This window comes from Stigmatopora argus, chromosome 12 (genome assembly GCF_051989625.1).
Source record: "Stigmatopora argus isolate UIUO_Sarg chromosome 12, RoL_Sarg_1.0, whole genome shotgun sequence".
Taxonomy (NCBI): Eukaryota; Metazoa; Chordata; class Actinopteri; order Syngnathiformes; family Syngnathidae; genus Stigmatopora; species Stigmatopora argus.
This window is the reverse complement of record NC_135398.1, coordinates 3,882,830-3,897,387: the sequence shown is the minus strand read 5'-3', so window position 1 is coordinate 3,897,387 and position 14,558 is coordinate 3,882,830. Positions and strand designations below refer to the sequence as shown.

General features: G+C 39.2%; 1 protein-coding gene across 2 annotated transcripts in view; it reads right to left on the bottom strand.

Moving 5' to 3' along the window:
• LOC144086066 (guanine nucleotide exchange factor VAV3-like) overlaps window positions 1-14,558 on the bottom strand; it is a 31,582-nt gene that overhangs the window by 14,233 nt on the left and 2,791 nt on the right. For both annotated transcript variants that reach the window (XM_077615836.1, XM_077615837.1), the window contains exons 3-20: window positions 13,024-13,140; window positions 10,849-10,907; window positions 10,640-10,705; window positions 8,748-8,856; window positions 8,544-8,639; window positions 7,403-7,471; window positions 7,233-7,336; window positions 7,058-7,157; window positions 6,852-6,947; window positions 5,178-5,246; window positions 4,848-4,934; window positions 3,780-3,865; window positions 3,552-3,684; window positions 1,969-2,078; window positions 1,247-1,348; window positions 1,081-1,172; window positions 366-391; window positions 166-214 (exon numbers count right to left, since the gene is read on the bottom strand). In XM_077615836.1, coding sequence (XP_077471962.1) covers window positions 166-214; window positions 366-391; window positions 1,081-1,172; window positions 1,247-1,348; window positions 1,969-2,078; window positions 3,552-3,684; window positions 3,780-3,865; window positions 4,848-4,934; window positions 5,178-5,246; window positions 6,852-6,947; window positions 7,058-7,157; window positions 7,233-7,336; window positions 7,403-7,471; window positions 8,544-8,639; window positions 8,748-8,856; window positions 10,640-10,705; window positions 10,849-10,907; window positions 13,024-13,140 — 1,570 coding nt within the window. The remainder of the gene's footprint in view (window positions 1-165; window positions 215-365; window positions 392-1,080; window positions 1,173-1,246; window positions 1,349-1,968; window positions 2,079-3,551; window positions 3,685-3,779; window positions 3,866-4,847; window positions 4,935-5,177; window positions 5,247-6,851; window positions 6,948-7,057; window positions 7,158-7,232; window positions 7,337-7,402; window positions 7,472-8,543; window positions 8,640-8,747; window positions 8,857-10,639; window positions 10,706-10,848; window positions 10,908-13,023; window positions 13,141-14,558) is intronic.

Genomic DNA, 14,558 nt, shown 5'->3' with positions numbered 1-14,558 from the left:
GCACACCACATTATAAGGCGCATCCTCAACGAATGACACATTTAATTTTTTTTTCTATATATAAAGCACCCTGGATTATAAGGTGCCCTGTCTATTTTTGAGAAAATTTAAGACTTTTAAGTGTGCCTTATAGTCGTGAAAATACGGTATATTTTTTAAACTGACCTGGGTCTGCTGGTGTCGTGCCTTCCTGAGGAGATGGGCTCAACGTGACCTAAACAACGAGTCACAGTCATTATAGTGGACAGACATTAAGAGGACAGTGCACTTAAGGAGCTTTCATCTTTGAGCAAATACAATTAATGTATTACAATCAATCTAATGTAAATAGCAGAGGTTATAAATATGGCTGAAGGTCTTCTTACCCTGAAACGATGCTTGGACGACTCTGCTGTGGGAAAATGAGAACATTGATGTCTTGTCTTCAAAAGACTGCCTATTTGTTCATCCATAATACACCTGTAAAGCCTGAGCTAGATTTCTTAATAATCACCTTAATGAGTGGTGCATCTCAAATGTATCATATTTGGACCATTTTGGCTTTTTGCACATGCAGAATTCACATCACACAGTATTTAATGTTCCAAGTAATGTAGCTAGTTGTTTAATGGTCTGTTCACCTGCAATTTACCACATTAGCTACTCAGTGCACATCTAATACATTTTAAAAACCTGCACCTTTAATACACCATAACTGATGGTTTGTGCAGTTGTATGTTAGATTGTTGTGAACGCTACCAAATCGTGTGCATTATTCTCACTGCATTATTGCACCACTAATAAACCATATTTAATAGTCTGAACACCGATGACCACATTTTTAGTAGTATGTGCCAGTGCCGGAACAAATATGAACAGGACCCGAGTGCGATGGGTGTCAACGGGGCCCCTTGAATACTATATAGAACTATATAGTATAGAGATTTGTTCACCATGGACCTCTTATTATTATGATCTGTAAATTTCTAATCATTGTTTTCTATGCATCTGTAACGGGTAAGCATGATATCATATTTAATCTAATCAGTAGATGCCCCTTTTTTAAGGGGGATCAAAGAGTTGTGCAAAATTTATGCTCACCCGCCCTGCGGCAAATCCCCAGCTGACCCAAACATTCCTTGTGGATGGCCCGTGCACATTTTAAACAAATGTAACCTTGGTTAAAGACACCCCTGCATGGACAGACACAGGCAGGGTTTCATGATTTTTTTGAGATGCAACTGTGATGCAAACATGTGAGTGTTACTTGAGGAGAAGGTGACAGAAGCTACATGAAGAGATTTTCTCAAAAGTGTGCATCTTGAACTGGTGGGCGTTGTGGCTGGCCAACTCCGGGCGGATGTTAGATCTGAAGAACCAAACAGGATGAAAGAAAATCAAAAAATTTGCATGGTGACAAGATGAGTGTTTTGGTCTAGTTCAGGGTTTTTGACACCTAGTACCACTCAAAAAAAGACTTAGATTGCCTACCATAACAAACATTTAAATGCAGTAGCATGGTAGGCCTTACCGTCCAATTAAAATATAAGATTTGAAGAGAAAAAAAAGTACCAAAATAGATGAAACTAAGCATCTCTTCAAGATTGCAAAAGAATGTTCGAGCATTAAAGTTAAATACAACTAACTAAAGTTAAATATAACTGAACTGTATGTGTAGCACACACTTTCAGCTTGAGTGTGAGTGTGTTTGGGGGTTTCGAATGAACTAAGCCTACAAAATAAAAATAAAATAAAGAGAGGAAGTGAGTTGTTTGGATTTTATCTTGTGTATTTAATGTGTGTGTTATCAAACTCCTGTCAGCAGTGTCCTTTCTTAATTACGGCGAAGAGTGAAGACCTACTCAAACACTCTTTGTATGAAACACATGCATTCTAATGCAAATGATGAACACATAAAACTACATCTTCAAGTAGATCTACCCCAAAAAATATATCTACATAATAATAAAGAATAAAAAGCATCCTTACACAGCCATTTCAAACTGATCAAGCCATTTCTTCTTCAGCTCTCTGGTCTTAAAGAAGAGCTCAAAGCCCGTGTGGCCCTGTTGGTGTGTCACATAGAAGCCATAACACCACTAAAAGAGGAGAACAAACAATATTAATCAACAATATTAACATTACTCCTCCTCTAATATTACTTCACCAGCTGATGCCGCGTTGTTGCACGTGTCTATTCATTCATTTTCTGCACCACTTATCTTAACAAGGGTCTCAGGGGGTGCTGGAGCCCAGCTGACTTCAGACACCAGGCGGGAGACACCCTGAATTGGTGGCCAACCAATCACAGGGCACAAGGAAACGGACAACCAATCATAACTAGCTAGGGGCAATTTAGAGTGTTCAACCAGCCTACATGCATGTTTTTGGGATGTGGGAGTACCCTGAGAAAACCCACGTAAACCCCATACAATGAGGACCCATCTGGGATCGAACCCTCGACCCCGGAAATGCAAGGCCGACGTGCTAACCACTCGATCGCCGGGCCAATGAGGTTGAACATGTCCTCCCCAGACATTTCAAGGGTCGATTTCCCGGGTGTTCCCAAAGCAAGGACTTCACTCGGGTCCTAATGTGCTGCAGCTTGTCGTGTCAGATCTGATCAAATCAGCTTTGGCCGTCGCCCGCCATTGTTTGCGGCCCCAGTGAACTCCACAAGTGTTTTCGGGCTCCGCGGTGCGTTAAATCAGCGCCGCCGCTCTTCCGCCTTTACGCTCTGAAGTTTCATTTAGCGGCGAATGATATATCGTGGTGAGCGGCCTTGGACCACCGCGCGCATTCATCACTCGCTATTAGCTTGGCGGCCATGTGGCGGGATGTGTTCGCGGAATGATTTTTTTTTTTTTCAGGCATAATGTGTTGATTGTTTAATTGGGATGGACTATAATATGAAAAATGTGTCTAAAATGTCTACTTTTGTCATTTGTTTTCAATACAGCTTATCCTGGTCAGGGTCGTGGGGTGCTGGAGCCTATCCAGCAAATCTATAGTTGTTAGATTTGTTGTGGTTTTGGTACTGGTCTTGCTGATCCAGAAACCAGCATATGATAGATTTTTTTCTCTTTTTCGGAAGTGTCTAATACAGGGGTGTCAGACTTGGGTTGGTTCGCGGGCCACTTTAACATCAACTTGATTTCACGTGGACCGGACCATTTTAGATATAATATTTTGATGTTTTTTTAATAAATGGATTAAAAGAACTGGATTAAAAACCCTGAATATTCAGTTTTTTTTATAGATCTAAAACAATGTTTATTTTAGCTTTTTAAATATATTTTTAGATTTTCCAAAAGGATTTTTGAACTAAAAACACAGAAAAAAATGATTAAAAAATTACAATTATTGATTTAAAAGGGGGAAAATCAGGAAATTTAATATACATCTATACTCTTCATTTTAATTTGATCCTAAAACAGAAAGTCGGCACTCATGATTTCCCGGGCCACATAAAATGATGCGGCGAGCCAGATTCGGCCCCCGGGCCGCCACTTTGACACATGTGGTGTAATATAATAACCATGCACTAACATGTGAAGGGTGCTGGAGCCCACCTTCTTGCCCTCCTTATCCGACAAGGGGTTGTCCGTTATCTTGAAGACGTTGAGGTCAAGCACATCCTTCATTTCGTAATTATCGCCACGTCGCTTGCACACCACGGCGGCCACGTCGAACAAGAAAAGGTGTCTGAAAGGCAAATAACAACCGAAAAAAATGAACATTTAACACAGTTAAATCAGGTTGGATGTTCAAGCGAAGGACAAAATCTCTTTTCCACCAACCTGTCCAGTTTCCTGCGGTCAAAGTTGGACACAATCCGCATTTCTCCATCTCCTCTCGGGCGACCGTAGCGAATGAGAGGCTGGTTCTTAAAGTAGATGCTCTTGGTTAATGCCACAAAATATAAAGAGGATCTAACTCAGAAATGGATACTTCTGTCCATCCACCACAGACATCCGTCCACACTTCCTTGTTGCTCTTGACCTTCTTCTACCTCTCTCACGCTCTCTGTCTGGAGCAATATGTCAGTTTTGAAGGCTGTGAACTGAACCCTTCAAAAGGCAAACCTCCAAAACATCTCCAAAGACAGACTAAAGCATTGAACTGTATGCATCCAATTCTATAAGCCCACCTAGTAGCATTCATAACAAGTTTTGCAACAAAAAATATAACATTTTCCTCACTCTAATGTCCTCCAACATATTCTAATAAAGAAGTAAACAAATCCCTTATGGTCCAGAATTTACAGCTACTACGCAGAGGCTAATTATTCTCCTAAAATGACTTAATTCTCATGATTTTTTACACAATATACATGTATTCGCACTTAACGTATTTTTTTTTCACAAAATGAATTATCTTGGTATTTAACCGTCATTAACGATCAATCACTTTCTACTTAACGTATTATTTTGTATTATTTTCAGATGACACTGACATTCCTTCACACAATCAAATCGCACGCTAATTCAATTACCACCCAATAACACACATTTACCGTATTTTCACGACTATAAGGCGCACTTAAGTCTTAAATTTTCTCCAAAATAGACAGGGCGCCTTATAATCCAGTGTGCTTTATATATGGAAAAAAAATAAAATGTGTCATTCATTGAGGGTGCGCCTTATAATGCGGTGCGCCTTATATGCGTGAAAATACTTGATTTAAGCACTTTGGCCGTAAATGCTGACATTTGACTCATTACTGTTGGCCACAATTATTGTATTATTTCAAGCCAATAGCTACTTTTTCCAAATCAGACTTTTCAGCAGAGAGACCCTCAACACATTTAATCGCATTACTACTTCAATAAATTAATAATGCGATGAAACTGTTACTTTTGGCGTACAAGGTTCTCAATGGAGCGCTGGTATTGGTCCATCTCCCGAATTGTCTCGTTGTCCCTCTTCAGCTCGTTGACAAACTGAGCCAAATCCTGAAATACACAAATGCACTTTAATCTCTCCGACTGTCACTTTAAGAAAAAAGTGGCATTTTTCTGTTACTTTTATTCCACATTTGGGTGAACATTACAGTTAAAAAATACAGTATATTTGTTGAGAACACATTGCTTTGACACGAGTACAAAAGAACAATTATGTGTAGATTTCAGTGACTAAAAGGAAATAAATTGGCCCTAAAAGTGCTCAACTAAGTTAGGGAACTTCTTTTTACCTACTTTCATGGCATCCAGGGCAATCTTAAGGTTGCTCTTTTCTGCAGAATCGTGAGTGTGCTTGAGCAGCTCCTGAGAAGATGTGGAGAGAACTTAGTAGTATCGGATTTTGTTTGCATAAACGCACATTTAATGGGGATTTTTTATCCCCAGAATTTTTCAAATGTTGCATCCAAAATTCAAATTATTTCCTTTTAAAAAACACATTGGCTACATTAACAATAACACTTTAAATTTACATCTCAAATGTTATTTATTTCCATAATTTAAAACAAAATGAGAAAAAGATTTGGTTTTATCACTTTGTTTTTAGAAAATTCATGCATATGTATTTAATTTCTTCGAGATGGTGGTTTTGTTTTTCTTTTTTAAAAAAATAACAAAAATGAAAAAAATGTACCCTCATCATCTGAAATAAAATGGTTACTTAATATTACTTTTTTGCCCCCCCAAAACATTGAAATTGCTATTCTCATTTTAAAACATTGATGCCTACCTAGATTACTTTTTTTAATTCCCACAATAAACTTTCCATTCTCTTTAAAACTACAGTTTTCCTTTTTCGGACACAAAAGAAACTTTTTTTTCTTCCCTCGAGTCCTCTGTAGTCAAAATTTGCTCAAAAGTATTCATTGATTTATTCTTTTTTAATCCCAATACAAGTGTACAAGTGAAGACTTTTGGGGTTATGTAATAGTTTTGATGGTGAGGGGATTTAAAAGAAAAAAGGGGAAGAAAAAAAACTTCATCCTCTCGGGGAATCGACACTGGGACGTTATTGATGTGGGCCATCTGTTGACGACACCTGAGGACGAAGACCTTTGTGAAGGTCAAAGCGAATGAAGGAGGCCACGAGGGAGGGAGCATTTCTTACACTTTTCTTACACTTCAAAAGGCTGCTGTTCATACTAAAAGTCTTCATTTACATTGACAATACTCCAAATGATGACATTTTCAAGTAATATTTAACTTATTCAGGGGCATCTTCAATATTTTTAAAACCTCAGTGACACACATACTTTTAGGTTTTTGTAAAATGGAGCAAAAATGTGGAGAATGTTTCCCTCCAGTGGATACAACATAAATGTGCACCTCACTTGGATGTCCCCAACTATTTTTTAATAATATTTTTCATTACTCTGACATGCTTTGGATTTGTGTTAACCCTGTAAACCAATTTGCAGTATTTAGTTTTATAACAATAGACCCTAAAATAGGATATATATATATATTTACTCTATTTTAAATTGTGAATAAAAATGATAAATGCATGACAATGATTAAGTGTTGAATTATTACTCATTATGGGCACATATTGAAAATATTTTCATACCGCAGTTAATAATTTTAAAAAGATTAGCATTTTCCTCAATGTGTTAAAACATTATTTATTGAAAAGTAATGATCTTGATTGTTATATTTTGTACACTGCCAAGAAAAATATAAATAATGAAATATATTAATGATTTACTAACAATTGGAAATACTAACAGATCAAATTACAACAAATTAACCGTCAATGACAGAAAAAAAAAGAAATTAGGCCTCTGATTGGCTAAGGGAGTCTCAAGGTTTAACGGCCTTACGGTGAAGCGATTATTTTGAATTCTATACATATTTTGCTAAAAAGCACAAACATATCATGTCATTGCAGGAAGAGGAATTAAAAAATAATACCTGGAGCAAAAGGTGGTACTTTAGGACCCTCTGCATGGGGACCACCAGCAGATCCCTCAGAGTGAACTTGCCTCTATTGGCTCTCTTGGAACACTCCTGAAACAAATATGCTACAATAAATGCAAATTGATGATGACCACATTTGATGAGCATTTTGCCCTGAATGATAATTTTACTCTATTTTAGGTCATTTGTGAAATGTTGACCTCCAGTTTGAGCCGAACATCCTCCTTCTCCTTGCAGATGAGGTCCAGCACGGCGATGGCAATCTCCACACGGCTGCAGTAGATGCCGTAAATGAGAAGCCTACCGGACCAGATTTAAAATCCTCGATTCAGAAAATGAATGAGAAAAACATTAATAAATCCGAATGGCAAATACCTCTCCTTGTAGCTTATAAATATCTGGTAGAGATTTAAAGCATTCTTGTTCAGGATGGAATCCTGAACGTCTGCCATGAGGCTCTTGTGAACCTTGACCAAATCCTGCGGGGGGAATTAAGGCGGTGCTTACATGGTAATAATTATAAATTTAAAAAATGGAAAACTCACTGGGATGTTGACAAACACTTGATCGATTTCAGCCATGGAGAAAAAATTCTTGAGTGGGTTGAGAAAACACTGTGTGAGAGACACACACACACACAAAAGCGTCATTATGCAACCTACTGGCGACAATATGTATGTTAGTGTGTATTAATTCATAACAGAACTGCAGCAGCATTGCAAATTAGGGCCAAAGCAGTAACATTACATAAAACAACACCGAAAATGAAGACGAAAGGGCGAGGAATAGACGACCACAGTAAATCCCACTGAAAATCCACTAACAAGCACTAAGCCAGGGTGGCATCGTGACTGGACGTTTCGTCGAAAGACGTTTGGTCCCCGGACGTTTGGTAGAACGGACGTTTGGTAGAATGGGCGTTTGGTTGCCGGGTTCGCTCGCTGTCAAATTATGACAGAGAGTTTACTGTTTATATTTTGATATTAGATATTTAGATATTAAACTCTCTCTCTCATGATTATAATTTTGAGAGCTAGTTTCAACAGTAACAACCCGGTGACCAAACGTCCGCTCGACCAAACGTCCGCTCGACCAAACGTCCGCTCGACCAAACGTCCGCTCGACCAAACGTCCGCTCGACCAAACGTCCGCTCGACCAAACGTCCGCTCGACCAAACGTCCGCTCGACCAAATGTCCGTTCAACCAAACGTCCGGGGACAAAACGTCTTTCGACGAAACGTCCGAGTACCTGGTGGGGTACACGCGGCTCTCGAGCCACATGCGGCTCCCGGCTAAAATGAATGTGGCTCTTTGCTGCACAGGAAAACCTGAGATTCAAACCAAGAAACTGTTTTCCAGCCACATGATGGAAGGATCAAGTTCTCTCTCCAGGGAACCAAAATCCAACATATACAGAGGAACTGGGCTGAGGTGACCAGGTTGATTAGTTAGTTAGGTAGATTAATCACAATGGATCAATAATTAGGTTAATTAATGCTCCTCAGTAACGATTCTGCATAAAATTATTTTCCTGACAGAGCCCAACCCTTTCTCTCCATACTCATTTTTCTTTTAATTGCCAAAATCCTCAAGGATGAACTATTGCCTAGTTTGGGGTCCATTAGGCAAAGCCCGAATGGCGACGACAGTGGAATTGCGACAGCTCAGCGGGGGGCCACGTATACCTTCTCGATGGATTCCAACGTCTCCGTGTACTTCTCCTCCGTCTGCTTGATCTCGGAGAGGCAGCAACTGCGAACGTCTGACATCTCCACCTGCTTCTGGAAAGAAATACGACCGGCTTAGAATCTTAATGAAGGCACGGAAAGTGCTTTCATGGAGCCGCTAACTGGAATACGGAGTGCTGATCCTTGTAGAATCGTACGTACCTGCTGCTCAGTCCTCATAAGGTCCTCGTAAATCTCTCCGCCTGCATAGTCTTCTTCCAGGCTGTAAACCGCTGCGTATAAGTCTTCCTCATCTTCCATGGCGTTTTCACTATGGGTCCCACAAATAAAAGATCAAACTTTTACCTGGTCGCATACCCCAGATTGCTTTTAAAAATTCCACTCTAAAAGTCAGTTATACACAAACGTAAGCAAAAACAAAATGGACCAAGAAGTACATTTTACTCCAAAATCTGAAATTAACTAGCTACTATGTTTCACTATAAAAAATGTGACGTCTCCCATTTTGTGCACATTTTAAGGTATTTTTGGTAAAAAATGTACACTCTTTACTTAGCAACATGAAATTTTTAGCAAACATGACCACCATGAGTACACAGTTGTCGTCTACAATAAGCTTGGAAGAGTGACTCTGCATATTTTCAACCTCTGTCCCAGTCTGCAGAAGTTCCCCATCAAGACTTCCTGTGTGTGTTTCCAGTTTTATCTAACTCTACAACGTCTTTTTCTTGAGTCTGTATCCGTTTTTGCTACTGCAACCAAGATGGCGCCGCTCAAGTGGCAGCCGGTAGCGGTAGCTCCGTCTGCTCTTGCTCGTTTTGTGTTTTTGCTGCTTTTCTGTCTTAATGATTTGATTTAATGATTCTTAATGATCCCATATACTTAGCTTTGCTTTGTACTTTGTGCTTTTTGCTTTGTTGTTCTGCGGCCTTTGCGACTCGGCCCCACCTGTGGCTTGGTTTCTTTCTATCTATTTATATCTAAAATGTATTTTTATGTGTCTGTATTCTCACCCGCTTGCTACTGTGACAATGAAATTTCCCGAAAACGGGATGAATAAAGTTATCCAATCCAATCCAATTTTATTTCAACAGCACCTTTTATAGCTAAACTTGTCCAAAATGGACATTTAATACCAGGAAAATTCCCAAAGCAACACATTTGTAAACGCGCAGAAAAATCTCAACAGATCACGAATTAAAATATTCGCCATTTCATTAATTTCCAGGAAACCAACAAACATTTTTTCCATAACCCAACATTACACTCCATTGCTACCAAAATTCAGCAATAGACAAACAGACCACCTAAGCCACGTGTCAAAGTGGCGGCCCGGGCCGCATCATTTTGTGTGGCCCGGGAAAGTAAATCATGAGTGCCGACTTTCTGTTTTACGATCAAATTAAAATGAAGAGTATAGATGTATATTACATTTCCTGATTTTCCCCCTTTTAAATCAATAATTGTAATTTTTTAATCCATTTTTTTCTGTGTTTTTAGTTCAAAAAATCCTTTTGTAAAATCTAAAAATATATTTAAAAAAAGCTAAAATAAACATTGTTTTAGATCTATAAAAAACTGAATATTCAGGCCTTTTAATCCAGTTCTTTTAATCCATTTATAAAAAAAATCTAAATATTATATCTAAAATGGTCCGGCCCACGTGAAATCAAGTTGACGTTAAAGCGACCCCCGAACCAACCCGAGTCTGACACCCTTGACGTAAACGTTCATTCCATTTTTTTAGCATAGGTGACCAAAACACTGTGACAAACTTTTCCAACTTGAAAAAAAAATCCCCCCTTTGTAAAACATCCAAACACGATCCCCGTGCGTCCTCACCTGGCACGACTGTTCAACACACATTAAAATCTTTGTTGGCCCTCAGGTAACCCAACCTCAATCTCGGGTATTTTAATAGGCACGTCATGCAAACGCCTTCATTACCTTTAATAATAGCAAATAAACAGAGCAGAGCCCCGGAGAGCCGAGATGACGGCCCGATCCGGTTCCGACAAGCGCTGAAATAATTATGTTCTATCAACAGCAGTAATGGACCCTTGGAGAGAAAGGGGGCGATGCCTCATACATACTCAATCAGGTCTTCCAGGTGATTGTAAATGTCCTCGTCCTTTAGACTGTCCTCTGTGGGGAAAGGCCTGCAAATGACAAAGCACGACAGTGTTTGTTTCCTCAAATAAGGGTGAATAATGGGAAGGTAAAAACAAACAAAAAAATCTACGTGTCTACGTGCTGCAATTATCTAGAACAGGGAAAATAATCGTGGACAACAATAACTTACTTGAATCCTCCTTGCTGTGCGATGGCTGTGTACGAGAGCTTGGAAAGTGTATCCATTACCTGGGAAAGTGCATTATTTGTTAAATTATGAGTTAAGAATGCACATCTATTGTGGTAGTAATAATGATGGTGATCCTATTTTGTGTTTTTTCAATTATCGCAAATGTCTGGTCGACATGAACCGCGATATTTGAGGGATTACTGTACTTGAAATCATGATATCAGTCGACACTGATAGAATTTTGATAACAGATCTCGTTACGTACAAATACTTATATATTTTTTGGGGGCCTCCCTGTGTAGAAAATCCAACAGAGCCATCGAGCCAACCTCTGGGAAAGTCCTTGATATTCATAAATTATGGATGAACCCCAGATTCTAACTTTATTTAGTTACATGAGTCAGTCTCACAACACACACTGCTAAATTTTTAAACTTTTAAAAATGAGTCTGAGTGGCAGCTAATGAGGTTTTCACCTAACCGTCTCTGCATGCAGCTTCCTGTATGAGCACGGCTGTGGTTTCTTGTCCATGTGGTGCACTCGCAAACTGTTATCTTTGAAGTATGAGATTATTAGATGTGAAGAAAAAAAATTGTGTGAAATGAGTCCTTTTAAAGTCCTTTTACAACAAGATGGAATGACGTCTTTCTGTCAAATATTCTCTCATGGTGGAGTCATCGTATTGGAGTAGTTGTAGTACTGGTAATAGCAGTAGCGGGCCGTCAGTGCCTTCAAGGCCTTCTCTGCTGGCCTAAGAAATATCTGAATCATATATTACATTTTGTCCATCAATACTTATTAAATAATTCCAAATTGTCTGTTAGCTTCCTTTCATTGCTTTTCGCCCTGGTTGCACTGCTTCCAGATGTGTGTTTTCATATTGACGCATTTAACCAATCACATTTCAGCCATTATTTGTTGCCAGGGTCAGAAATCTGCCTCAAGGCCTTCACAATCAGTTCTGCAGGCTCTGCTGCATTAAACAAGCGTCGATAAGACTGTTGCTTTAACCAATTAGATTTCGAGTTGGCAACACCACAATGCCTTCTCGCAGGCGTAGGGATACGTCATTGCCTTGTCGCAGGCGTAGGGATACGTCATCGCTTTCACCAACTATTATTGGCTAGTGATTAGCCAGAGCTACCAAACTGTATTTGGAGCGAGCTAGAAATGCTATGCCAGAAATACGACAGGACAGGCTGGACTTTCAGCATTACCTTCGATGGCAATATAAAAGAAGGAAGGAAGAAAGAAAGGAGGATGGATATTATTGTGTACAGTTAAAAAGGATTTTTGGTGAGTAAAATATGGCTATATTCCTAAATAATATTTCAATTGTGGGCCAAGTTATGATATCTGAAAAGCTCCAGTGTTTGTATTTAAGGTCCAGTATTTGTATTTAATCACTAAATGCTGCTAGCAAGTGGCTTTTACCCCATTTTAGTGCCATTTTTGCCGTTTCGCCATTGATGTCCATCGCTGTCTTTTCCCGGGAAATCACCCCCTGGCCCGGTTGTAATGTCTGAAAAGCTCCAGTATTTGTATTTAATCATTAAATGCTGCTAGGAAGTGGATTTTACCCGTTGAAGGCGCTACGAGAAAATGCATGGACCGCCACTGTGTAATAGTAATATTGTAGCTATAAACGTGGTTGTCTGGGAGTGTTAGAGTGGTAGTAGAAGTAGTAGTAGTAGTAATAATAACATGAAACATTTCTTGGCGGTCAATGTAATGTAGGTTAGTCATGTTGTCATCAGTTCTAATGCAGCATCTTCCCATCCTCCCATTGGCACCAGGGGAAAAACGTGGATTATCCTAGCTTTGATATTTAACATGTTCCCTTCTGGAGGAGAAAAAAAAAAAGTCAAACAAAAACACAGATTTCCACTTGTTCATGTTGTAAACAAGCCTGTCTGAATCTCATCCATCGAGGATGAACCTGACACAGAAGGTTGCTTGAGTGAGATTATACAGTACTGCGCAAAATGCCCAATACGGTCCGTATTTGCAGTGCGAGGGATTATCAGATTAACTGGAAGCTTCTTTGGACTTCAACTCAAGTAAAAGAAAATAGCTTGGATGGGAAACCCAAGCCAGCATCCAGACCTCACTTTTGAATCTCATGTTCATTGAAAAAGCATGTTTTCATATGAATAAAGGCTTTAAATTGTTACCTTTGTAAAGTCGCGCAAGTCAAACAGGTCAAAAGGGTCAAACAGGTCACTTTTCTTCATGCCGAACGAGCTGTAGCAGCACGTCAGGAAGGTGCGGATGTTCTTCAAGCACAGGAACTGCAACAGTGAAGAAGATGAGGTCCATGAGAATGAAATGAAATACTGGATTCTATTTTTCAAGGAATTACATCATCTGAGAAATATTCATTCATTCATCTTCTGAACCGCTTTATCCTCACTAGAGTCACGGGTGGTGCTGGAGCTTATCCCATCTGATTTGGGGCCCGAGGCGGGGGACAGCCTGAATTGGTGGCCAGCCAATCGCAGGGCACGAGGAGACAAACAACCATTCATGCTTGCACTCATACCTACAGGCAATTTAGATTGTCCAACTAGCCTACCATGCATGTTTTTGGAATGTGGGAGGAAACCGGAGTACCCAGAGGAAACCCACGCTGGCCCAGGGAAGCTATGCAAGCTACACACAGGTGGACCGACCTGTATTTGAACCCAGGACCCCAGAACTGCGAGGCTGACGTGCTAACTACTCATCCACCGGGCGTCCCGTGAAAAATATTTGATAGTTTAAATCACAGGTGTCAAAGTGGCGGCCCGGGGGCCAAATCTGGCCCACCGCATCATTTTGTGCGGCCCAAGTAAGTAAATCATGAGTGCCGACATTCTGATTTTCTCCTTTTTAAATCAATAATTGCAATTTTTTTAATCCATTTTTTTTCTTTTGGTGTTTTTAGTTCAAAAAGCATTTTGTAAAATCTAAAAATAAATATATAAAAATATTTTTGGTTTTCCACTTTAATATTGAAAATAATTAGAAAGAATATTTTGTTTCCATTTGAAATGAAAAACAAATGATTATAAGACGTTTACCCTTACTAAGAAAAAAACCCTCAAATAAACATTGTTTTAGATCTATAAAAAACTGAATATTCAAGGCTTTTAATCCAGTTCTTTTAATCCATTTATAAAAAAATCTAAATATTATATCTAAAATGGTCCGGCCCACGTGAAATCAAGTTGACATTAAAGCGCCCCGTGAACCAACCCGAGTCTGACACCCTTGGTTTAAATCAACATAAACACATTCATATATATATATATATATATATATATATATATATATATATATATATATATATATATATATATATATATATATATATATATATATATATATATATAAATGAATTTATATGACAAAACATTCAAATACCATCAACCACTCTAATTGGAGACATGTTTGGATTGATTCCAAACCAAAGTTCAGCGTCCATGAGGCCTAACGTTCTACGGGGGGGAAAAGCACTGGAGGGAAACTTGTTAATCCCACAACACTGTGCTCCATTGACCCTGATGTCCTGCTTTCCACGTAGGGAGATAGAAGGTCAGTGTAGAACCGTGAAAGGGGGCCACATACTTATGCTTTTTTTATTTTTTTATTGCTCCTATGCGGCCTACAGCTGCGGGCGATCCCGCTGTTTTGCCATTACAGTCTAGTGACCGCGCACAAGAGGACC